This window comes from Muntiacus reevesi, chromosome 2 (assembly GCF_963930625.1).
Source record: "Muntiacus reevesi chromosome 2, mMunRee1.1, whole genome shotgun sequence".
Lineage (NCBI taxonomy): Eukaryota > Metazoa > Chordata > Mammalia > Artiodactyla > Cervidae > Muntiacus > Muntiacus reevesi.
Window position 1 is genome coordinate 28,990,792 of NC_089250.1, and position 25,911 is coordinate 29,016,702.

Consider the following 25,911-nt stretch of genomic DNA (forward strand, 5'->3'; position numbering starts at 1 on the left):
TTAAAAATAATTTTTGTCCCTTTAATCAATTTCTTTCCAGTATTCTGTCAGCCCTTTGTGCAACTGTCTGACTATTTCTGTTCAGGATTTTCAATTTCTGAGTTATAGTATTTTTTCATGTCTGCAATTTCTCATTTGAATTTATATTAGAGTTTTGTATTGTTTGCTTTGCTTTGTGAGCTTTTTAAAAAGCATGTTCAATCATTAGCTGAAAAAGTTTGACTCTTACTTTGTTTTGTGTGTTATACTTCTACTCATGATGAAGTATGTTGGATTTTCCTGACCCACAAAAACAGGTCATTCTGGAACTTTGAGATGTTTTGAGGAATAAACTCATGTTCTTAAACAGTGGGACTCATACACTACATTTTTGTAAGGAGGGGATGAGGAAGGAAATTAACTTACATTTAACATGTGCATAAAATACCTTTCAAGGCTTATATTAATAATTGATACCTTTGATTGCCCTTAGCAGCAGCAGCTGTGATAACTAGGTGGCTAAGAGCAAGATTTGGAGAGATTCTTGCATTGCAAGCCTTTTTGTACCTCTTGAATATTGAACCACGTATGAGTTTAAACTACCCCGGAAATTTAAAAAAAAAAAAAAATCCTGTATGAAAAAACGAAAAACCACCCAGGTCATTCAGCAGGGGTACTGCTGCTGCTGCTAAGTCACTTCCGTCTGTGCAATCCCATAGACAGCAGCCCACAAGGCTCCCCTGTCCCTGGGATTCTCTAGGCAAAAACACTGGAGTGGGTTGCCATTTCCTTCTCCAATGCATGAAAGTGAAAAGTGAAAGTGAAGTCGCTCAGTCGTGTCCGACTCTTCGCGACCCCATGGACTGCAGCCTACCAGGCTCCGCCGTCCATGGGATTTTCCAGGCAAGAGGACTGGAGTGGGGTGCCATTGCCTTCTCCGTCAGCAGGGGGTAGCCCGAGGCAATTAGTTGCTTACTCAGTTTATTAGTTCAAGGGTGCCCTCTTCTGTCACTATATGTGAAGTGCAGTTTACAAATAAATGACACTGGAGTTGGGGGGTTCATTCTTCTGATTCTTTGATGCTACCTGGCATCTGTAGGGCTCTTATCTTCAGTCACTTCCTTCTTTATTTTTGCCATCAGGCCTCCAAGAGACGTCCCTCCCTTTCCAAGGTGCCTTTCTCAGCCAGTACAACTCTGCCCCCTCATGCTTTCCAAGCCCCTTTCTCTCCATTTCCAGGCACCAGCACTCTGCCATGGAGGTCTCCCCAAAACCCATGCACTAGAAGAAGACAGCCCTGTTACTAATATATAAATATATTTTACAAATTATTGAAGGTAATTTCGTATGAGGTTTTCAATCAACAGTTGACAGTCTAAGATAGATATTTCACATATTTTTCTGACTTTATATAAATGTAACATACTGTAAATGTTCCCCTGAAGCTTGCTTTTTTCTCCTATGTTTTTTTGAGATTCATCCCTTGGATATGTGACTCTCTACTTCACTGACTTTTAACTAGTATATATTATTCCACTGTGTGACTATATGTGTCTAGTCTTCTCTTCATAGGTATTAAGGTCTTTTTCTGCTATGTGTAATAACTTCTGTGAGCAGTCTCATATGCAGTTGACCTTTAAATAGTGCAGGGGTTAGAGATGCTGAACCTCTACACAGTTGAAAATCCATGCATAATAAGTAGTTGGCCCTCTGTTTTCAGGGTTCAGCATCTGTGGGATTAACCAGCTGCATTTCTTGTAGTACTGTAGTACTTACTATTGAAAAAAAATCTGCGTATAAGTGGACTCTCCCAGTTCAAACTCTTGTTGTTCAAGGGGCAACTGTATGTGTTCATGCATGCATGGGTAAGAGTCTATACTTAAAGGTGGAATTTCTGGGTATTGGAATAGGAATGTCTCTACTTCAAACCGTCCTCCAAAAGAACTGCAAAGATTTATACTGCCAAAGCAGCACATGAAAATTCGTATCCCTTTATATCCTTGACAACACTGTTATTGCCAAGGCTTTAAATTTTTTGCCAATCTGTGCATGAAGTTATTCTGATTTTGTTCTATTATTTCCAATGTTATTGAGATGTAAATGACTGAATAAGCTTGGGGCTTCCCAGGTGGCGCAGTGGTAAAGAATCCATCTGCTAAGGCAGGAAACGCAAGAGATGCAGGTTCAATCCCTGGATTGGGAAGATCCCTTGGAGGAGGAAATGGCAACTCGCACCAATACTTCTGCCTAAAAAATTCCATGGACAGTGAAGCCTGGCGGGCTACAGTCCATGGGGTTGCAAAGAGTCATCATGACTGAGTGACTGAGCGCACTCACACACACATGCATGCCTGCACATGGTGAATAAGTTTAAGCTGAACCACATAGCTTGACATGTATGTATTGTGAAATGATCATCATGTAAGTTTAGTTAACATCTATCCTCTTAAATAGTTTCAGTTATCTTTCCTGTGATAATTTTTTTAATCTATTCTCTTAGCAATTTTCAAATATGCAATATAATATTGTTAACTATAGTCACCATGTTGTACATTATATCCCTAGAATGTATCCATAGTAATCAAAATAGTATCCTCTGGCATAAAAATAGACACATAGGCAAGTGCAATAGAATTGAAAGTCCAGAGATAACCTCCCAAATACACAGTCAACAAACATTTGACGAGAGCGATATGAAAGTCGCTCAGTTTTGTTGGATGCTTTGAAACCCCATGGACTATACAGTCCATGGAATTCTCCCAGCCAGAATACTGGAGTGGGCTGCCATGCCCTCCTCCAGGGGATCTTCCCATCGCAGAGATCAAAACCAGGTCTCCTGCATTGCAGGTGGATTCTTTACCAGTTGAGCCACCAGGAAAGCCCACAGAAAAGATAGTCTCTTCAATAAATGGTGCAGGGAAAGCTGGATATTCACAAAAGATTGAAACTAGACCACTCTCATCACTCACTCAAAAAATTAACTCAAAAAGAATTAAAGACTCAAACATAAGACGTGAAATTATAAATCTCCTAGAAGGAAACAAAGAAAAAGCTCCTTGACATTAATCTTGGTTACGATTTTTCAGAGATGACACCTACAGCCCAAACACAAAAGTAAGATAAATAAACAAGATGACTCCAAACTAAAAAGCTTCTGCATCACAAAAGAATCAGCAAAATGAAAAAGCAACCTACCAAATGAGAGAAAATATTTGCAAATAAAACCCCTAAGAAGGAGTTAATAGCTAAAACATATAAGGAACTCATACAACTCAATATCAAAAAACAATGATTTTAAAATTGAATAAACAGAGGAACTGAATAGATATTTTCAGAAAGACAACTTACATGGCCAACAGGTACATGAAAAGATGCTCAACATCACTCATCATCAGGGAAATGCAAATCAAAACCACAAGGTATCACCTCACACCTGTTAAAATACTGGTTCCCAAAATGACAAAAGTATTGATGAGGACATGGGGAAAAGGGAACTCTTGTGCACTGTTGGTAGGAATACGAATTAGTGAAGTTACTCTGGCAAACAGTATGGAAGTTCCTCAAAAAATTAAAAATAGAACTACCATGTGATCTAGCAATTCCACTTCTGGGTATATATTGAAAGAAACAAAACTGGTTATCTCAAAGAGATAGCTACACGTCCCATGTTCATTAGAGCATTACTTACAATAGCCAAGACATGGAAGCAACCTGAGTCCACTGATGGATGAATGATATAGAAAATGTGATATCTAGATAGACAGATAATGAAATAATAGTTAACACTGAGCTGAAAAGAATGAAATCCTGCCATTTGCAACATCATGGATGGATCTTAAGGGCATTATACTAAGCGAAATAAGTCAGACAGAGAAAGACAAATATTCTATGGTATCACTATTCTATGCCATTGGTCTATTTGCCTTTCTCATAAATTTAAGGCACTTCAATGCCTTGTCCTTTCAGCCACCCTTGAAACTTGGTGTCTTATATTCCTGATACAAGCCACGATGATGTGATCACTCACCTAGAGTCCTGGACATCCTGGAATGCAAAGTCAAGTGGGCCTTAGGAAGCATCACTACGAACAAAACTAGTGTAGGTGATGGAGTTCCTACTGAGCTGTTTCAAATCCTAAAAGATGATGATGTTAAAGTGCTATACTCAGTATGCCAGCAAATTTGGAAAACTCAGCAGTGGCTTCAGGACTGGAAAAGGTCAGTTTTCATTCCAATCCAAAACAAAGGCAATGCCAAAGAATGCTCAAACTACACACAATTGCACTCATTTCACACACTAGCAAAGTAATGCTCGAAATTCTCCAAACTAGGCTTCAACAGCACATGAACCGAGAACTTCCAGATGTTTCAAGCTGAATTTAGAAAAGGCAGAGACCAAATTGCCAACATCCATTGGATCAAAGAAAAAGCAAGAGAATTCCAGGAAAACATCTGCTTCGTTGACTATGCTAAAGCCTTTGACTATGTGGATAACAACAAACTGTGGAAAACTCTTAAAGACATGCGAATACCAGACCATCTTACCTGCCTCCTGAGAAACCTGTATGCAGGTCAAGACACAACAGTTAGAAACAGACATGGAACAATGGACTGGTTCCAAATTGGGAAAGGAGTACATCAAGGCTGTATATCGCCACCCTGCTTATTTAACTTATATGCAGAGTACATCATGTGAAATGCTGGACTGGACAAAGCACAATCTGGAATCAAGATTGCTGCGAGAAATATCAGTAACCTCAGATATGCAGATGACACCACCATTATGGCAGAAAGTGAAGAGGAACCTCATCAAGAACCTCTTGATGAAAGTGAAAGAGGAGAGTGAAAGAGCTGGCGTGAAACTCAACATTCAAAAAACAAAGATCATGGCATCCAGTCCCATCACATCATGGCAAATAGATGGGAAAACAATGGAAACAGTGACAAACTTTATCTGCAAAAATCACTACAGATGGTGATTGCAGCCACGAAATTTAAAAGAGGCTTGCTCCTTGGAAGAAAAGCTATGACCAACCTAGACTGCATATTAAAAAGCAGAGACATTAGTTTGCTGACAAAGGTCGGTCTCTTCAAAGCTATGGTTTTTCCAGTAGTCATGTATGGATATGAGAGTTGGACCATAAAGAAAGCTGAGCTCTGAAGAATTGATGCTTTTGAACTGTGATGTTGGAGAAGATTTTTGAGAGTCCCTTGTTTTGCAAGGAGATCCAACCAGTCCATCCTAAAGGAGATCAGTCCTGAATATTCATTGGAAGGACTGATGCTGAAGCTGAAACTCCAGTACTTTGGCCACCTGATGCAAAGAACTGACTCAGTGGAAAAGACCCTGATGCTGGGAAAGATTGAAGGCAGGAGGAGAAGGGGATGACAGAGGATGAGATGGTTGGATGGCATCACCAACTCGATGGACACGAGTTTGAGCAAGCTCCGGGAGATGAAGGACAGGGAAGCCTGGTGTGCAGCAGTCCATAGGGTCGCAAAGAGTCAGACACAACTAAGTGACTGAACAACAAGAAGTCATAGACAGTCATTCTGTTAGCATAGGCTCATGACTGGAATTTTTTTTTTTTCCAGTTGTTTTTTTTTTTCCATTTATTTTTATTAGTTGGAGGCTAATTGCTTTACAATATTGTAGTGGTTTTTGCCATACATTGACATGAATCAGCCATGGATTTACATGTGTTCTCCATCCTGAATCCCCCTCCCACCTCCCTCCCGATCCCATCCCTCTGGGTCTTCCCAGTGCACCAGCCCTGAGCACTAGTCTCATGCATCCAACCTGGACTGGCGATCTGTTTCACACTTGATAATATACACGTCTTGATGCTGTTCTCTCAGATCATCCCACCCTCGCCTTCTCCCATAGAGTCCAAAAGTCTGTTCTATACATCTATGTCTCTTTTTCTGTTTTGCATATAGGGTTATCGTTACCATCTTTCTAAATTCCATATATATGCATTAGTATACTGTATTGGTGTTTATCTTTCTGGCTTACTTCACTCTGTGAAATGGGCTCCTGACTGGAATTTTTAATTCCCTCTTATTTTTTCTCTCTTCTAGTTATACCGTTTACCTTAGTGTGAGCCAAACTCTGCATGCATGTGATTCATCCAGTGTTTCTAAACGTTTTTTAAAAAATTCTAAATGTTGGAGATTATTTTTCAGATATGTAGTCTGCTATAGCTTGTGTTCATTTAATCAGCAAATTCTAAAATTCTCCTCTCCTTACATTTGACTAATATTATTCACATCTTTGAAACTCTTCCCACCATATTAACTTAAGCCCTTTCACAGTATCACAGCAACCCTCCCACCATCTGCACACATTAACCGTCTTCCTTTACTTCCAGTGCATGCCATACGGCTTGCTGGGAGAGAAAGTCGGCTTGACGAACTTTTTGCAAGTGACATGCATCAGGTGGTTGATGAAATTGCCTGTGCCCTACTGCCGATCATCCAGGGTGAAAATTTTGCATTTTTTGGCCACAGGTATTTAACCTCTGTTTTTAATTTTTTTTATTGTTGTTGTTGTTTTTAAACCTCTGTTTTGAGAAACATTTGGGGGACTTTTTTCCACCACAGATCCATGGTTAATGTTGTCCTCTGTGTCTTATGGGATGTGTGCCTTTGTTTTAGTTTGGTTTTGATATTTCACCACTGCTTGAAAGAATGATTGATTCAGTATGGTTAGAGCTCTTCTCAAATGAGAAAGCCAGACTGAAAGAAGTCCTAGTAGGGACTGAAAAGATGGAAAGGCCTAGTGCTGAAATGAATGGAAACCTCTCCTTCAGGAGTGTGTAAATCCTAGGCTTCTCTTGGTATCTTCTCTTTTGAAAATAGCCCCAGCATGTTGGGTAACTCCGACCAGCCACAGCTCTTACAATTGACCAGTCTGTACAATCATCTGACCTTTTTTCCCTTTTAGGCAGAAATTATTAAGATTTGTAAAATCAAGACTCTAGCAGCAACGTATATCCCTTTTATTTTTAAAATTAAAAAGGATATAAAGAGTATGTATTTCTTAAGCTAATCTGTAGAATTTTAAGGTTAAGTCGTAAATATCAGAATTCTGTCTGCCTCTTACTCAGTTTGACCTTTGGCAACTTCCTTGGGTTTCTGAATTAAGTTTCTTCCTCTGGGAAGCTGGAATGATAATGGCTCCATTTCTGAGGATTAAATGAATAATAACCATAAATTACTTGGTATTAATTATGGTAAGGACTCAGTACATTGTGGCTCCTGTATTATATATATTTACAGATACGATTGAGAAAAAAAAATGAAAAGTCAAAGTATCCATTATCCCAGATAATCCTTCAGAATTTTGATGTGACTCCATAGTATTTTTGTGTGTTGGGATCCTATTTTATATTTCTTCCTAATTTTTACCCCCACTTAAACTATTGCTATGGAGATCTGTAATCGCTGCAAGATGATTTTATCAATTCCTTTTAAGAGAAGAATTATTTCTATCTTTTTTTCTGTTATAAAAGCACTTTGATGACATTTTTGTAGAAAATTTAGTATACATTTCTTATAAAGTTCTTAAGGACCACATGTCCAGAATTTAGGTTAATGATATACACATTAATAGAGCACTTGATAGAAATTTCCAAATCACCTTCAGTTTACACTCCAGCGGCGATGACCATGGAACTGAGTTTCCTTTGTTCATTGCCTGAAGATATTTGCAAAAAATGTTCTTGATCAATACTGTCTACAAAATATAACTACATACTGTCTACAGCAGTTCACAAACTTTTTACTCCCGGCATTGCTTTAATACTGGGTTGACCAAAAGATTCGTTCAGGTGTTTCTGTAACATGGTATGGAAAAACCCAGACAAACCTTTTGGCCAACCCAATACTTCTGGAAGCATTGAGGGGATCAACGAGATTTTATGTGTGGTTTATCCATCAATATTTACTATATTAGAAAATAAAACTATGAAACTTTCAAGATACTTAACATTAATAATCCCCTTATATGCTGCTATAAAGAATACATATTTTATGCAAGACTGTATTTTCCCAAAAAAGCACTGTGAGAAGAGTGGCACTATTTTACACTTTGGCACACATTTGGTACACTCTGGCACACATGTCTGGCTTATTAGAAGGCAGCTAAGATTCTCTCTTTTGCATTCCAACTGTGCTGATAGCCCATGACACATGTGGTGTATGGAAAACTCAACTATGCTCTCCTAAAAAAAAAAAAAAATGAGAGTTTAAAAGGGAAACATTTTAGCAATATTCTAAAAATGGCTTTAACCTCACAGACCACCTGAAAAGGTGACAGGAACTCCTGGAAGTCCCCAGACTATACCTTGAAAACTGCTGATAAATACATAGTGACATCTATCTTTCAGGGAGGAAAGGAAATTTAAATTAATTTCAAGACATGGTGGAAATCAGTATTCCATCTTAGTTTGAACTATCTAGGATGTCTTGAAACACTGCTGATGTTGCTGCAAATCATTGAAAACCTACCATTTACAAATAAGTTAGCTATTATTCAACTAATGTAAGCTCTCCTTTGGTCTGTTTAATAATCATTGCTGTGTTTAAGAGTTCTTGTGGACTTCTCATGTATTACCATGAATTTTGTTCAACAGTTATTGTCATGTTTTTCTTCCCCAAATGTAGTATGGGATCTTGTACTGCCTTTTTTACTGCGCTACATCTCAAAGAAAAATATAATCTAGAACCGGTACATTTATTTGTGTCAAGTATAAGCCCTCCTCATGTAAGTAATTTCATTTTCCTTAGGGAGGGTGGTGGGAAGGAGGGAAGTGCAGTGGGGAAATCAAGTCATTGTTTTCCTTTCTGATGAGTTCTGATCACCAGTAGACATGGTGATGAATAAAAGATACTATTGGTTAATGAAACACTCACAAATCTTTTTCACTGTCATCTTCTCATCTTTGCTCTGAAATGCACTTTAACCTGTTTCCTGGTCAGTGCCTGCACTGGCCCAGGCATCTCCGATGAAAACTATTGATTCTAAGTGTATTTTCCTCCATTCTGAGTCAGCAGAGAACTTAACTTTCAGCAAACTAACTGGTTCATTCTTTTTTTTTAAATAAAAAATGTTTATTTTTGGCTCTGCTGGGTCCTCATTGCTGTGCACAGCTTCCTCTAAGTTGCAGAGAGCCAGGGCTCTTCTCTAGTTATGGTGCAGGCTTCTCACTGCGGTGGCTTCTTTTGTTGTGGAACGGAGCTCCAGGGCACACAGGCTTCAGTAGGTGTCGCACATGGGCTCAGGAGTTGTGTCACACAGGCCGAGTTGGTCCGCGGCATGTGGGATCTTCCTGGACCAGGGATTGAACCAGCGTGCCCTGCACTACCAAGGCAGATTCTTTTCCGGTGGTCAGGTACTCCTGTCTGCCATCAGGTGATGTTCTGTGAGCACTTCTGTGTCTGAAGGTGTATTCCTGATGTATCCGTGGAGAGAGATGTACTCCATGTCCACCTATGTCTCTGCCATCTTGTACTCCCCACAAGGCAGATTGTTAACCCCTGGACCACGAGGAAAGCCCTCATCAGAGAACTCTCAAAATCACCAAAAGGGAGAGTAGAGAGCATTCAGGGTCTGAGCAGGTGCTTTAAATGAAATGTCAGAGTAATGTTTTACTGTTTCATGTCAAAGGCCCAACTTCATTTCCTCAAAGATGATATGTGTGACGAACAAATTGCCTTTTTACTAAAGAAAATGGGAGGCATTCCTGAGGATTTTGTTGGTGATGAGGAACTGAGTCAAGAATCTGTTACCAAAGTGTTAGCAGATCTTCACATTTTGAAAGATGTCATGTAAGTCATTGAGGCATGTTTTCTTTCTTTCTTTTTTTAAAAAAATTACCTATGGAAGATACAGGTTGGCCATTCTCTGAAGGTGCTTATCCAGGAAGGCAGAGTTTGACTTGTTTTCTTTTGAGGCCCACCTGTGATGTTTTTGCTGCCTTAAAATGGAGCCTGGGCATGGAAATTACATTAATCAAGGATGAACAGGGCATCTTTATCTTTTTAAAAAAATGTGGTTCAATGTGTGTTGGGTTGGCCAAAAGTTTGTTCGAGTTTTTCCATAAGACCTTACAAAATCCCCAAATGAACTTTTTGGCCAATCCAGTATGCTTTATCACATAAAAAACATTTGTTGAATAAATTACTAATGTCAAAGGATGCTCATCTTCTTAGGGGAACAGCAGAAGGGGCTCCCTACTTATTAAATATGTGGAGGTGATCCAAGACAAGGGAGTAGTTTGCTTCTTGGGGGAATTTTGTTCCAGAACTCATTTGATTCCATGACACCTGACTATTTCTGTCTCCTGAGAGGTCTCATTGACATTTGATTCTTCTAATAGAACTGAAGTCCTAATGTTCCAGATACTGGCCCTAATAAACTGAAACCACAAGGTTCTTCCTTTTCTAACCTCCCCACAGCAGGTCCTATGGGGTCAGCATTTGGCCCTCAGTCACTATTATATACCATCAAGCATTTCTTCAATTTCATCTGGCTCTTGTCTCCTTTGGATGGGAGCCGGACACATGGATCTGTGTTCCTTTTCTTTCTGCCACAAAGCCTGGAACTGAACCTAGAGCCTCCACAGGCAGTGCCTGTGAGTATAAGTTTATACAAATAGCTTTAAAAAAAAAAAAAAGAAAAAGTGGACAGACTTGAAGCACCTTGGGAACAGAGACAATCCTGTTCATTTTTATCACATCTCTGCGTTCACGCCGATGCCCACCTCTACTCCACCACTAGGGGCGCTAGCTGCCCTGGTCTGTCATCTCTCTCCATTTTTTCCCCAACTGTGAGCAAATGTGGTCCCCACAGGGCTGTGCTGTCTGTGTTCCTGGCTTAGCATGGAGTCAGAATCCAAGAAACACCAGTCCAAGTCCGACATCCCCTACTCCCACCAAAGGAAACGTAATCCAAAGCACTGTGGACATTCAGTGAAATAGCATAGGCAAAAGCTGCTTTTTAATTAAGCCTCGCACAAACATGCCTTCTGCAGAGGCTGTTCACCAGGATCCAGACCCCTGGCCTGGTGGCTGAGATTTGGATCCAGGGTCCCGCCTCTCAGAGGAAGGGATGCTGAGAGTAAACCCCTCAAGGTGTGGTAGGTGAGGAGGCCAGGAGGGCGTGTTTAGGAGACGGCGTGGATATGGCACATGACAAACCACCCTCAATTTTTAAAAAATCCAACCCAACAATTCACTACCAGAGGCTCTGGTGGCTTTGGGGAATTAACATTTGTTAAGAAGAACCCTGAGTGTTGGAAAGGGAGCCGAGGTTCAACCACAGACCCTGAGAGAAATTGAAATAGAGAAGTTCATGACTCATGGGTCGTGGAGGAGGTCCACGGCGCACCTCGTGGGGCCACACGGGGAGGTCAAGGCCGGCTGCAGGCAGAGAGGTGGCCGGACCTGATGGACATGCCCTTAGGCGTGGGTGGAGGGCTTTGGGGCTCCCAGGCTAAGTCCGGATTGGTCAACTTGAACCCCAAAGAGCGGGTTTTGGTCAACTTCATGGGAGGTTTATCTAAAAGGTACACAAGGGAAGGCTCTAGGGGGCCCGGAGCAGCTGTCACCTAGGCCGCTGGGGGAGGGTCACAATAGGAACTCACCTGTGTTTGTGACTCTGCACGTGCTCCAGGAAGGCCGAGGTCAGGTCCAGACTCTCACAAGCTGCCTGGCCACACAGCATGGATGCTGGGGCATCAATATTATAAAGCAGTTTAGCTAAACTCTCAAGAGCTCTCAAAAGAAACCTCCCCCAGACTGAAAATAAAAGTCACTCATGAGGATATTCCATTTGCAGAATTAAAAAAAAAAAAAAAAAGTTTTTTTACCAATCTCACCCTCTCCCCAGCAAATCAAATCTCAGGAGCTACTTACAAGGATTCATTTCCTCTCTCCAAATCTCAAATGTCCTAAGCTTGTTCTGGATTCTCCCCTTTCTGCTTCCGCTCCTTCCCCTTCCTCGGTCTGCTCTCCTCTCTCCAGCTCTCCGCAGCACTCAGGTTTTCCCAATATACATGAAATCAGACCTGAAATGTCTCTCCACCCTCTCCTTGCCCATCACCCACCCCCAAGGCTCAAAGCCTGGAGGTCAAAAGGAAAATCCGAGGCAGGAGGGAAGGCTTTGCAGCTCCACTTCACTCAAGCTGTCCTCTTGTCCTACTTGGACGAATGCACAGTCCTCTTCTCTCTCTGGGACCCTGATGACACACACGTCAGGCTGGCTGTCATCGTCCCAGGGCTCTCAGATGTTCTCCTTTTTTTAAAACTTTTTTTTTCTTTTCGTTTCAGTTTGGATAATTTCCATTAACCATTTTCATGTTGACTGATTCTTTGCTCAGCCGTTATCAAATCTACTGAATAGCTTGTCAAAGGAATGCCCTATCGCTGCTGCTGCTTATTTCTAGAATTTCTTTTGGATTCTTCCTTGCAGTCTTCACCTCTTTAATGAACTTTCCCATTTGTTCACATATGTCCATCTTTTCCATGAAATCCTTTGGCATCTCCATCATAGCGACTGTCAAGCCCTTCTCTGACAATTCCAACATCTGGGTCTTATTTGAGTCTTGTGCGTGTGTGCTGAGTCACTTCAGTCGTGTCCGACTCTTTGCAACCCTATGGACTGTAGTCCGCCAGGCTCCTCTGTCCATGGGGTTCTCCAAGCAAGAATACTGGAGTGGGTTGCCATGCCCTCCTCCAAGGGATCTTCACCATCCAGGGATTGAACCGGAGTCTTTTATGTCTCCTGCTTTGGCAGGCAGGTAATTCACCACTGAGCCACCTGGGAAGCCCATTTAAGTCTTATTCTTTTAATTACTTTGCCTCTTAACAATGGAGGTTATATATTGCTTTTTGTGTCTGATAATTTTTTTTTAATTGAAAGCTAGGTATCATGCATAAAACAGATATTCTAGTGAAGGATATCATGCATGAAACTGACATAAATATACTTTATGATTTGAGCACATCTCCTCTGGCAGGCCCTGAATGTGGGGAGTTGGGTCAGTCCAGACTGGAGAGGAGCTGAGTTTCAGTTTTGTTGCTACAATGGTTACATTTCAGGGCAATGGTTCTCCCAAGTTACTGTGTGCTTACTGTGGAGACTGGACTGGAGGATTTTTCTCAATTTTTCTGTCTCTCTCCAGGCTCTCCCCCGCTGACAGCTGTTGTTTGGCCCACTATGTGTGATGCTAGCCTCTGGGGTAACACGGGGAGCTCTTGGATATCCGAGCCAATCTTCAGCTTCAGGCTTAGCCAGGTCCTCTGTGTCTAGGCCTTGTGGGTGGGTCTGGTGGGTATTAGGTGGACGTTTCCAGTCCCTCCCCAGAAGTAGAAGACTTTCCCTTGGGTTTGTATAGAACTGGGGGCCTGGCAGCTCAGCTGGTAAAGGATCCACCTGCAATGCAGGAGACCCTGGTTTGATTCTTGGGTCACGAAGATCCCTTGAAGAAGGGATAGATTACCCTCTCCAGTATTCTTGAGCTTCCCTGGTGGCTCAGATGGTTAAGAATCTGCCTTCCTGTGGGAGAACTGGGCTTGACCCCTGGGTTGGGAAGATCCCCTGGAGGAGGACATGGCAACATACTCCAGTATTCTTGCCTGGAGAATCCCATGGACAAAGGAGCCTGGCAGGCTACAGTCCACGGGGTTGCAAGGAGTCGGACATGACTGAGTGACTAAGCACAGCACAGGGGGCCCAAGACCCTTCCCATTCCTTCCCCCAGGGTAGAGGGTTAATGCTTCCATCCCCTACATCCATGGGTCTTCCCATGTGCCCTGGGCGGGGGGCATGGAGGGGGTGTTTGATGCCCCTCCTCCAGCAACTGAGATTTCTGCTTAGTAGGAGGGGAGGACTTGACTGGGGGCGGGGTTAGTGTCCATCTCATGGTCGCATCCAATTTCCTGCCATCCACCTGCCCAGCAGAGAGGGCTATTTCTGACCTCCTGCCTGTTCCTAGTCTTTCTCGTGAACCCCTCATGGGGGGCCATGGACAGGAGCCTGTGAGTCAGTGTGAACTGCATCTGACACATCACCCCACGCTTGGTCCCCAGCACTTGAGCAATTGTAGCTGGTTCCTCCTCACCCGCATGGACAGCAGACACCCCTTCGTCCTGTGCTCTGCCCACATGAGCCAGTCCATGTGACCCACCTCTCCTTAGAGGGCCCAGCCTTCCCTGGAATTCGCTATCTGGTTTGCCTTGCAAACTCAGCTTCCTGATGAGTTCAAGAATTTATGGTTTTGCAGTTTGTCGGGCTTTTTTCTTTGTTAGGCTGCAAGTGGCGCTCCTGGTTTTCTATATTCCAGGCAGAAGTGGGAATTCTTGCCTGGACTATTGAAAGAGACAACCCTTTGTCCCCTTCAGTCTGTTCTACACATTGTACCAAGAGGGATGACTGTCAAGTCCGGTCATGATGTGCCTTGCCCTAAATCCTCTTGGTGGCTTCCTGACTCTCTTAGGATGACCAGATCCCTTCAGGAGACCTACACGTGGCCCTCGCTTGCTTATTATTCTGTTTTTCTGTCACACCACGTTGCCTGTGGGATCCTAGTTCCCTGACCCAGGATTGAACCTGCACCCCTTACATTGGAAGCTTAGAGTCCTAACCACTGGACCACAGGGAAGTCCTCTTGCTTGCTTCTTCTACCGCAATTTGTCTCAATTCTCCATTCACTCATGGAACAAAAGCCACCTGGCTTGTGCTCACCTGGCCCCTCTTTCCCTGCCATCTCTGCCCGTTGCCGAGTTTTTCCTATCTATTCAGATCTCAAGTCTAACCCCATGTTCCAGGGAGTCCCTGCTTGATGTCACTCCACCCCCACTTGTCAAGTGTTCACAGATCACCCTGAACTTGGTGACCCATCTGTTCAGTCGTACGGCGACTTCATTAATGTCTGCAGCAGAAGGAAAGGGGCTGTGCTCACCCAAGTGTCCCTAGGGACTAACACAGCCCCCCCCCCCCCCCGGCCCCCAGCACCACCTCAGCAAATGGTTTCCTGCTGTTTTGATGAAACTGAGAATCGGCAGAATCAACTCAGGGGCCCTCTGTCCATAAATCTGCATCTGTTCGGCACACAGCAACCCTCTGCCAAACAATGGAGGACTGGGGGATAGAGAGGTGGCCATTTCAGGGGAATGACAGTTGAAGATACTATATAACCAGCCCCATTTTGAGTTGGACTGGGTGCCCAGGTGCCACCTGCCTGCACCTGGCTGTTCTAGAGGCCAGAAGATCTTGGAAAATAACCTGGACCACAGTGACTCTCAGGTGCTGACACGTAAAAGTGCCATGGATAAAAATAAAATAAAATGTTTGTATTGCTGTAAACAGCAAAAAGGAAGGAAGTGAGGACTTGTTTGATTTAAATGAGGTTATTAATAGGAAAAGATTCTAGGGGGTGTCTATTATGAAATGTTACCAACCAGCACCTTTATATTTGCAGCTGTGGCACACACTCTAAGACTCGTCTTTCTTGTGACATAACATGCTTTTCTGGATCTGAAGATATACCAGTGGATATGGAAGGTGAAATGATTTTGATGGCTTGAGGTGTTTTATTGAGATATCTGATGATTTCCATGCCAGAGGTGCTGGCAGGCCTTGCAGCACAGATCTGATTTTTTTAAATGTCCTGTACTAGTACATAAATCCAGCCATGCACCTTTTTTCACACACTACAAGGGGATGTGTAATATCCATGCTTCTTTTTTTATCCTTAAACTATTGCCATACTTCAAGTAAGTGTCTTTTTAAAAAAATTTACTTGTATAAAAATGGTCTGGTCAGTACAGGGCACAAACGCCAAACAAAAGTATTAGTGTTAAAAACAACAAAAAACCTCTCAACTGGCAGTCGCATGGAGTAGAAAACTGGTCCCAGTTTTATCTAGTGTAAATGGAGAGATGTCAGTTCTGTGTAAAATGAGAGAAGGCAGGTAATACCACTGTATACTGAGAGGTCTCTGAGAAATTAAAAATTCAGGATGCACAGAACATGAAACCATGGAAGTAACCCTACCACCAGTGTCAGCTCTTAGAAAAGTAACAGCTGGAAGTAAATCTGCAGGTGGTGGCGTCATTTGTTATTAAATACAATTCTGTTTTTTCAGCCTGGAAAGATGTAACCAGTGGAAATTTTGACAGTTTTGTGCTTCCAGGACACCAGTTCTATCTTCTGGAACCTTCCAACACAAGCTTCATCAAGAAATACATAACCAAGTCTCTAGAAATATCAGCGCTTGCCCCTTGACAGATATCTCCCCTTCTTGGTCTTAAAACAGTCCCATTGATCATGTGATACTCTTCTTCAGTTTTTCAGAGTAGCTTAGGAGTTTGTTTCAGATTGGAAAATGATCAATTTGCTGCTGTCAGGGTGATGTGTTATCTACAAATGTATTTCCCCACAGAGCATTTACATATCTGGGGGATGCAAGAAGAATGGGTCAAGAATACTTTCGGGAGGGTCTTTCTTCTTTGTATTAGAATCGCATTTGGGTCTCATCTGTGGAAGGTTTGTCAATGAAGTTCCTGCTTGGTCAGTGATTCGTTTCTTCCTTTCGGTTATTCTGACAGTGAAAATCACAGACAGGGGAAGTGCTTGAAATGAAATGACTGTTTCATTAACACACTGTGGCCCAAAGCCCGATCTCATCTTTTGAAATATAGGGTTGCCCCATTCAATGAGGAAATGTTAAAATAAGACAGCCCTGAATAATCATTGCTGCCTGTCCTGGCAAGTCCCCGGAATGCCCATAGCCTTCTCAGGTTCTCTTCTAAGGGGTTCCTCGGACCTGAACTGCTTGCTGTCTCTGTGTGTTCCTGCTGCTGTTCAGGCAATGACCAACTGGGACTCAGGGTGACTGGAGTCTAGTCCTCGGCGTACAGAGGGTCAGGCACAAATGCCAGACCCAGCAGGCTGCCTCAGCTTCATGTGTGATCATCTGAACCAGACAGAGAAAGCAAGCACACCAGTTGGAAACATACAGGAAAGAAAAGGGAAAAAATTAAGTAGGAGAATGATCTGAGTCAGAGCAATGGCAGACCACCACTGGTAGGATTCACAGATGCCTACTGCCCGGGATGGAGAGGCACCATATCCCCAGGGCTACATGGGTCCTGCTATCTCTGCCGAGGCCCAAACCGTGTTTGTCTCTTGGAATTCTGGCTGTTTAATTGGCACCTTGATTTGTTATCTTCCTTGGTTCTTCACAATAAAGCCCCTAATGCACGTAACCAGTGTCTCTTCCTTACGGCTTCCAAAGTTTGACACAGCTTGACACGCTAAAATGCCACCTTCTAAAGCATGGATGTGTTTGGGATCACATAATATGGGGTCGTGTTTTTGTTGTTTAAAAATAGTATATAGAGAGTCTTAGTGAGTAAGATTAAGGGAAATACACACAAGAAGGACTTTTTAGAATGTATCATTCTTTTTAATATTTATTTACTTGGCTGCAGTGGGTCTTAGTTGCAGCATGTGAACTCTAAGCTGCAGCATGTGGGATCTAGTTCCCTGACCCAGGGATCAAACCTGGGCCCCTGCATTGGGAACTCCGAGCTTTAGCTACTAGACCACCAGGGAAGTCCCCATTGTTTCTTTTTAACAAAGTGAAAATAATATAAAATTCATTGTCAGGGGGGAGGGTTTTGAGTTAAAATTCATGTAATACATTTTGAGTTAAAGGTAACCTCAAGAAACTATGTTCACCGTTGAGTGTGCACTGAACTGTGCTTTACTCTTTGGTAGGATACAGGGCTCCGTTCTAGAAGGATTGGTGCTAAAGGAATCTAGATTTGTGGTTATTCATTTGAACAACCTGTAGTTACTACAGTCCACAAATAGGAATCTCATGATGCAGCCGATGCCAGGCTTTTGGGGTGGAGGTGAGGTCCACGCAGGAACAGCTCAAAGAGTTTCTGAGCCCTCCACTGGAAGAGGGTGTCAACTTCATCGTGGAACACTTCTGTCTTTAGGCAACACTTTAGTAGAGAGAATTACCTTTAACTTTCCCAAGTTTTCCAGATTAGAAATCAAGCTAGATTTGTTTTTCATTAAACTTTTTATTTTGCAAAAACTGTAGATTCACATGGGGTTCTAAGAAATGACACAGAGCTCCCCAGCTTCCCCAACATCGTGCAAAATTTTTGCAACATCATGCAAAATTCTAGTGTCACTGCCCAACCAGGGGATGACATTGATACAGAACATCCCATCACCACTGGATCCCTCCTGCTGGCCTTTTAACATCCTCTCCCATTCCCCTCCTCCTTGGCAATCACTATTCAGTCCTCAAGGTTTGCAATTTTGCCATTTCAAGAATGTTACATAAATAGGATCATACAATATATAACCTTTTGGGACTGGCTTTTTTTTCACCCAACGTAATTCCCTGAAAATTCATCTAGTCAATCCAAAAATTTTTTTCTTAAGTCACATGAAATCAATCTCTCACAGTGCTCACACAACACCAAACCTACACCCTTCAGCAGGGGACAGAGGCACTCTGTCTGGGAAGACTTCTAGCCTGTAGAATCTCAAATGGATGTTAGGACTCTGAAAATGAGGCCACCTTCTTTCAGAGAGCCTGTGGACACAGAAGTGAGACTGCAAACTGGTCCAATAGACATTCCAGATTCTTCATTTTCACTCTTATAAAACTGGACTTTACAGGCATACTGTACAGTCTGTCATCACCAGCTACTACATTTCAGCCTGATGCTTTTATTTGTCCTAAGCATAGAAACTTGAATAGTTGATAGCCCATGACAGTTTTTCTTCTTTCTTTGAAGAGCTTGAGATAGACTCATAAGTTTATTTTTTAAAATTTTGTTGCTTGCTCTCATTTTTTATACAGTATACACTTTAAAATGAAGGTAGGATAATTACAGGTACCTCATTCAATTCTTACCCTCTGAGATCGACATTTTCCCCTTACCCTACAGATGAGCTTTAGCAAAGCTTCAGTAACTTGCCTTGGGTTACCTATAGATCAGTCACTGAAGGGAGCCTGGAGCCAGATGTGTCTGTATTGCCGAGGCTCTGCGTTGGTGTGAATCCCAAAGCCACACAGTGAAACGAATTGACCCTTGTGATTAGTTCTTAATAAACTGTGCTGGTTATACCAGTAAGACCACTTCACTGCAGAAAAAACAGAGAAGCCAAAAGAACAAGCTTTTTGTGTACACACACACACTACACTACAAACTAATGCTTTTGTGTACACACTGCAAGAGCAACACTTTAAAAATAACTCTTTAAAATTGCCTGGTTTTAGCAAGTAAAATTTTATTAAACATGTAGTTTCAGCATACCTCTAATTCAAAATGACAAGTCATGTTACTAGCAAAAATATTGATGATCCATCAAGAGTTACAGTGCATTTCTCCCCTAAGTATTAGGTCACGATACCATTATGAAGGCTTCAAAAGGAAAATTCTCTCACGGGCTGAATTCTAGATTCCGTATTTTTCTATTAGCTCTCTTGCTTTAGAAATATAGGCACTCATGGCATCTTCCTTTGATAATCCTAGAAAGATACAAACAGGTTGACTCACCGACCAATGTATGTGGAAATTAAGAAGGTTCGTGTAACACTTAAAAACTACCTTTTTAAATATACAAATTAAAAGGTAGAGATTGATTAAAAGAAATTGAAACAACAACAACAACAACAACAAAAAAAAAACTACCTTTTTGAAGGTTCCAGGCTTCCCACTTAGCCTTTCCTTTTAGATCTAACATTGCTGGACACTCTGCCAAAAGGAAAGATACATTCACAGAGTTACTTGTTATTCTATGCTTCTATACTGTTCAATGAAGTGTACTGTTATTTTTTAATATGACAGCACAATACCAATATCTATGTCTCCAGTTACAGACTGTTTGTAGAGTCCATAGATCTCTTTTAGTTCCTCATCATTTGGCCTGGTTTTCAGCTTCCTCACGTCTTTGGCTGCCTTGTCAAAATCAGCCTAAAACAAAAAGACATAGTGCATTTGCTAACTTTAGGCAGGTTTATCTGCTTCAGGAGAACTTAAAGAGGACAGGAAGCTTTCAATCAGAAATGAACTATTACTGCTCTGGTTCCACCAGGATTATCCTTATTTTAATTTGTGGATACTTCCTTTGGTCTTTACCTATTACACAGAAAATGCACCTATATATTTGATACAGAGAACAAAATAAAATTCTTAATATTTAAGACGTTTATCTAAATGTTTAAAAACTGAAGAATACATAAATAAATGGAAAGATATTCCCTGTTCTTGAATAGAAAAAAATTAATAGTAAAATGTTCATCTTACCCAAAATCATCAACAAATTCAATGCACTTCATTATCAAAATTCCAATGGCATTTTTCACAGAAAGAGAAAAAGCAATCCCAAAATGTGTATAGAACCATAAAAGCTAAAGCAATCTTGAGAAAGAAGAACAAAGCTTGAGGCATCACAATTCCTTATTTCAAATGATATTACAAGCTATGGTAAGCAAAACAGTATGGTACTGACATAAAAACAGACACAAAGATCCATGGAACAGAGTCAAGAGCACAGAAATAAACCCATGCATACATGGTCAATTCATTTATGACAAAGGAGCCAAGAATATACACTGCAGAAAGGACAGTGTCTTCAGTCAACAATTCTGGGAAAACTGAATACACAAGTAAAAAAATGAGACTGGACCCCATCTTACATCACATACAAAAATCAACTCAAAATGAATGAAAGATTTGAACATAAGATTTAAAACTGTAAACAACTGGAAAAAGAGATGGAAAGTAAGTTCCTTGACATCATTCTTAGCAATGATTTTCGGATGTGACACCAAAAGTAAAACTAGTTAAAACAAAAATAAACACAGGACACTACAGCAAACAAAAAACTTCTGCACAGCAAAGGAAAGCATCAACAAAATGAAAAGGCAACCTACTGAAGGGGACAAAATATTTGCAAACTGTTTATCTGATAAGGGGCTAATTTCCAAAATACATACAGAACTCATATGACTGAACAGAAAAAAAAAAAAAAAGCAAAACAATCTGATTTAAAAAGAGTCAGGAGATTTTTCCACAGAAAATATATAGTGATCTGAAACAATGTTCCACATCATTAAGCATCAGGAAAATGCAAATCAAAACAACAATGACATATTGCCTCATATCTGTAAGAATGGCTATGATCGAAAAGGCGAGAAATAACCAGTGTTGATGAGGATTTGGCGAAAAGGGCACCCCATACACTGTTGGTGGGAATGTAAATTGGTGCAGCCACTGTGGAAAACAGTATGAAGCTTCCTCAAAAATTTAAAAAAGAACTACCATATGATCTCACAACCCCACTTTAGAGTTTTTATCCAAAGGAAATGAAATCAGTATCTTGAAGAGACATCCAAATACACTAAAATGTCAATATTAATGGCCTCTATTGGTAAGTTTCCTGTTGTTGTTTTTTTTTAATACCATCTATACTCTCCAAATTTCCCATAATGTGCATGCACATATTGTGTCTATAATAAGGACAAAGTTAAAATGCTACATTACTTCCCTCAGCTTCCAAAGGGCAGGACAGGGCAAGACTGTCCAGGAGGTATAGGGATCCTTCCCTTCAGGGTTGGCAGGCATCTCAGGTGTTCTATTTGCTGTGAAGTCTTGTGCCATCTTCCAATGACAGCAACTCAAGTCCTTTTGGCAAGCTAAGCCTTGAAACGAATTCTAAGGCTTCTCAGAAACCTGCTAAGTCCCTGCCTTCCAGGAAGGAGTTTTTGGAAGACTGTGCTTCATGTTTTGACTCCTTCCAGGAAGGAGTTTTTGGAAGACTGTGCTTCATGTTTTGACGGGTAAGGAAACATCTAACAAGCTCATGAAAGTCTTGGACCCTCTCTATCCAAAAGTGGAGCCCTTGACCATTTCCCAGGCAATTTCAGAGGTCCCCTCTCTACTCTCTCCCCAGGCAGAGGAGAAAAACCCATTCCAGAGCAGGACCCAGTGTCAGTCTTTCTCTCCAGCATGCCCTTCCCTGGCACCCCAATGTCATGCACTCATGTTTTACGTGGCAGTTTCAATGTGCCTTCTCCCAGCCCAGCCACAATGAGCCGCAGTGGGAAAAACATTGGGCTCATGTCAGGATCCTGGGTTTTAATGCTAGCTTGGAGACACACTGCCCTGGGACTCTGTGTAAGCAATGGAGCTCCCATGAGATTTGGCTTCAGCTTAAAAAAAAAAAAAAAAAAGGCATCAACCTTAGCTGGGAAGCGTGAGGATCAGACAAGAATAAGACCGTAAATATTCTTGACTTCATTCTGTTGACTCTGCCAGCCCAGAGCTCACCACTTGTATCACACTATTCATTCAATATGTATTGAACACCTCTGAGGGGCCAGGACTTGGGAGAGCAGACAGGGATGAACAGAGCAGCCAGCTTTCACAAAGCTCAGCATCCTGTGGGAGATGAGTGGGTCACAGTGATCATGTGATACTTGCTCAAGCAGAGGAGCAGTGGGTGTCCTGGGACCACAGAGAAGGGAACAGTTGTGAGGATGGAAGGCACCTTCTCAGACAGATGATGCTTAGCTGAGCCTGGGGTGGGGTCAGTGCCTAGGGGATGGACAGAGACAGGGAAGAGGGTTCCAGGCAGACCCAACAGTATTTATTAGCGCTCAGCACAACGCTGGTGGGAATGTATCTGTTCCCCCCAAGTATCCAGAACAGAGGATAGGCACAAACGTTCATCTCAGTAGCAAGAGCCTTGCCTTACAGAGTGCTGGCAGGTGGGAGGAGCCCATCTGAGCCCTGTACCTCCTTGTTGAATACCTGAATGAAAAGTGAGTAGATATTAGGAGGGTCTGAAATTATCATAGGTGAGAAACAGATTTTTTTTTCTTTTAATCTTTGGCCACACCTCACCACATGCAGGATCTTAGTTCCCTAACCGAGAATGGAACCTACAGCCCTTGCAGTGGAAGCACACAATCTTAACCACTGGACCACCAGGGAAATCCCAGAAACAAGGATTTAAAGGTAGTCATTTACACTAAATTCCAAGCACTCTGGGCCAAAGGGAAAGTTGGATAATGTTTCCGTGCTGCTGTAGAGCTGGGCTCGCGGCTTTGGGTGAGGAATTTCAACCCCCGCTGAGCTTACTCTGCTGAAGCCTACTCAGCATCCTGGCTGAAAGCTGATCCGCTAGATTTCCCCCGCGCCTGTGCCAAGGGGTCTTCAAAACATCTGCCTTAAAACCTCTCCTCACACCCTCTCCCGTTCATGTTTTCGCAAGGCCCCCCGACCCCGCCCCTAGTGTAGCAGTGACCCTGGCTTACCACGGTCACATGGGGTGCATCCTGCCATGTACCCAATGCAGACATTTAAAATTTTTAAAGAATATTTAGTGGTGACCGAAAGCTCATAGTACAAATAAAAAAACAGAGAGAGCGAGAGAGCAAAATTATATAAAAAGTAAAGTGTGTGTATAAACATATACATTCACATATCACATAGACGTTTCTCGAACACTTGAGAAAGTAACCTAGTGCTAATGTGGTTATCACTTGGGTGAAGGAATGTCTGATGTTCTACTTTATATTATGGGCTTCCTTGGTGAAGAATCCTCCTGGTTTCATATCTGGGTTGGGAAGGTCCCCTTGAGAAAAGAATGGCTACCAACTCCAGTATTCTTGCCTGGAGAATTCCATGGACAGAAGAGCCCGGCGGGTTACAGTCCACGGGGTCACAAAGAGTCGGACAGGACTGAGAAACTAACACTTTCCCTTTTTTCTTTTTTACTTTACATTTGTTCTCTTTCCTCCAAATTTCCACACTGAACATAAACTTCTTTTTTCCTCCAAAGACTATAAGAACAGTATTTTAAGATCGTGGTTTTCCAGATCTCTGCACTAGCTTGGGAGAGCCCCTAGGCGTGCCAAGGAGCAAGGGGAGGCCGCAGCCGCCCACACCTCCCTCTCCAGGATGGGAAGAGACGGCTGGGCAGGACCCGCCGGGTCCGCTGGGAGCAGCCCGGCGCCCGCCCTCCCCCGGCGGGTGCCTGGTTTGCGTCTAACCAGTCCCCCGGGTTCACAAGAGTTGCCATAGGGGGCCTGGCACGCCGTCAACAGAATGCACCGGTGCGGACTACGCGCAAGAAGGGGGCGCCGGCGATGGGGTGGGCGTGTCTCGGGGGGGTCCCCGCGGACAGCTACCGGGGACAAAGGAGACCCGAAGCGCCGGGTCAGAGATGCGCCGCGACCCCGGCGGGGCGTCACGCCGGCCCCACGCCCCACTCGAGCGCTTTTCTCCGGGACGTACGCTCCTCCCCGCCCGCAGCAGCGCGCGCACACCCCGCTCACCTGCAGGGACATGGCGGCTAAACCTGGACGGTGCCTGTCAGAGTGCCGGTTCCCGGGACCCCGCGCCCAGCGACTCCTTAAAGGGCAGCGCGCCTCCGCCCGCCGGCTCCCATTGGTCGCGCTCCGGGCCCGGCCTATGCCCATTGGTCGCTGGCCCCCGAGGGCGAGGCTGGGCGGTGAGTGACACCGTCCGGGCCCGCTGGGCCACGCTCTTCTCCCAGCCCAAGCCCTACAGAGTTGTGCGCTGCCAGAGGTTGCAACTGGCCAGGCGCAGGGAGAGAATTTAAATGAGCTCCTCTCTGCCCCTGACTCGCTCTATTCACTCTCTAGAGGTTGTTTGCAGGAAATCCTGAGAGGTCTCTCCAGGACACTGACCTCACTTGGGATTCCTTTTCATATATACCTCTGTCCTCTGCATGATTCTAAGAGCCTGGATGGCAGAGAGCGTTTATCTGATATCTCTGTCTCCCGACTCGTCTTGAGGCACAGTCCGTCAGGAATGACGAGGTAGTTTGCCTCTTCTCTTCGTTATAAAAGGAGAGCCACTTACATTCTGAACACGCTCTGCAATCATCCCGACTGGATTTCAATTAGGGTAAAAAAACAAACAAACAAACAAACAAAAAAACACAGGACTCTTCAACATGACCCCATTCTCCAGGGGAACAAACCCAGTGTCACTTCAAGTCTGCAGACACAGAAAAGGGTTGTAATTCACATCTGATTAAATTTTCTGGTCATCTGAGGAGTTCATTACATAGAAGTCTTCTGGAGCAAAGTGATTGGAAGAAAGGGCAAACTCTGTTTTAAGAAAGCTATTGATTTGAAATGTCTGACAATGTAACAACATACAGGAGTTCAAGGCCCTAAAACAGTTTATCGTGTTTTTGCATAAGAAACATTTTACCTTGTTTTTGCATAAGAAACATTTTACCTTGTTTTTGCATAAGAAACATTTTATCTTGTTTTTGCATAAGATTACACTTAAAAATTATTTGCTACATCTTCATGTAAATCCCTTGGTTTTTTATTTTCTCCTCAAAACTGTTCTCATGGTGAAGTCAATGAGTTTCCAAATAAAGGACAAAAAACAAATTTTAGAACAATATACTGAAAGAGGAATTCCCTGGTAGTCTGGTGGTTAGGGCTCTGCGCTTTCACTGCTGAAGGCCAGGTTGGACCCTTGGTGGGGGAACTAAGATTCCACAAGCCATGTGGTATGGTCAAAAAGAAAAAAAGAAAAAATTCTTTTTTCTGTACTGGGCAGAATTTTTTTCAAAGTTTCCCAGCGATGAGAAGCACACTAAAAGGCACAATGGAAATAGCAGCTGAAGAAGAACAAGTGCTCTGTCTGCTGGGGAGAGTCCTGTTTAGCAGTGTGTGTCAGCTGGGAGCAGTGAGCTCCAGTATGGGTGTGTATCTGCAGTTGAGACATTTTGATATTATAGTCATTATAAAAAATCAGGAGAAAAAGAGAGGGAAGATACACTGTGCTCCATTTTATTCTCTAAGTCTAGAATGTTATTGTAAGCACTCTTTCCAAAGCATAT

At 42.7% G+C, this 25,911-nt stretch overlaps 2 protein-coding genes across 2 annotated transcripts in view; one reads left to right on the plus strand and one right to left on the minus strand.

The window, feature by feature from the left end:
- Positions 1-16,269, plus strand: part of OLAH (oleoyl-ACP hydrolase) — a 29,413-nt gene extending 13,144 nt beyond the window's left edge. Inside the window, exons 3-7 of the mRNA XM_065919147.1 lie at positions 6,350-6,488; positions 8,646-8,745; positions 9,649-9,809; positions 15,464-15,546; positions 16,130-16,269. Of these exons, the coding sequence (XP_065775219.1) occupies positions 6,350-6,488; positions 8,646-8,745; positions 9,649-9,809; positions 15,464-15,546; positions 16,130-16,269 (623 nt within the window). The remainder of the gene's footprint in view (positions 1-6,349; positions 6,489-8,645; positions 8,746-9,648; positions 9,810-15,463; positions 15,547-16,129) is intronic.
- A 2,075-nt stretch (positions 16,270-18,344) lies between these two features.
- Positions 18,345-24,472, minus strand: ACBD7 (acyl-CoA binding domain containing 7). The gene is made up of 4 exons (XM_065919576.1): positions 24,362-24,472; positions 19,874-19,991; positions 19,710-19,772; positions 18,345-19,546 (listed from the first exon to the last, which is right to left on the minus strand). Exons 1-4 carry the CDS (start codon positions 24,371-24,373, stop codon positions 19,473-19,475), a joined length of 267 nt encoding a protein of 88 aa, XP_065775648.1. The 5' UTR covers positions 24,374-24,472; the 3' UTR covers positions 18,345-19,472.
- Between the last annotated feature and the right edge of the window lie 1,439 nt (positions 24,473-25,911).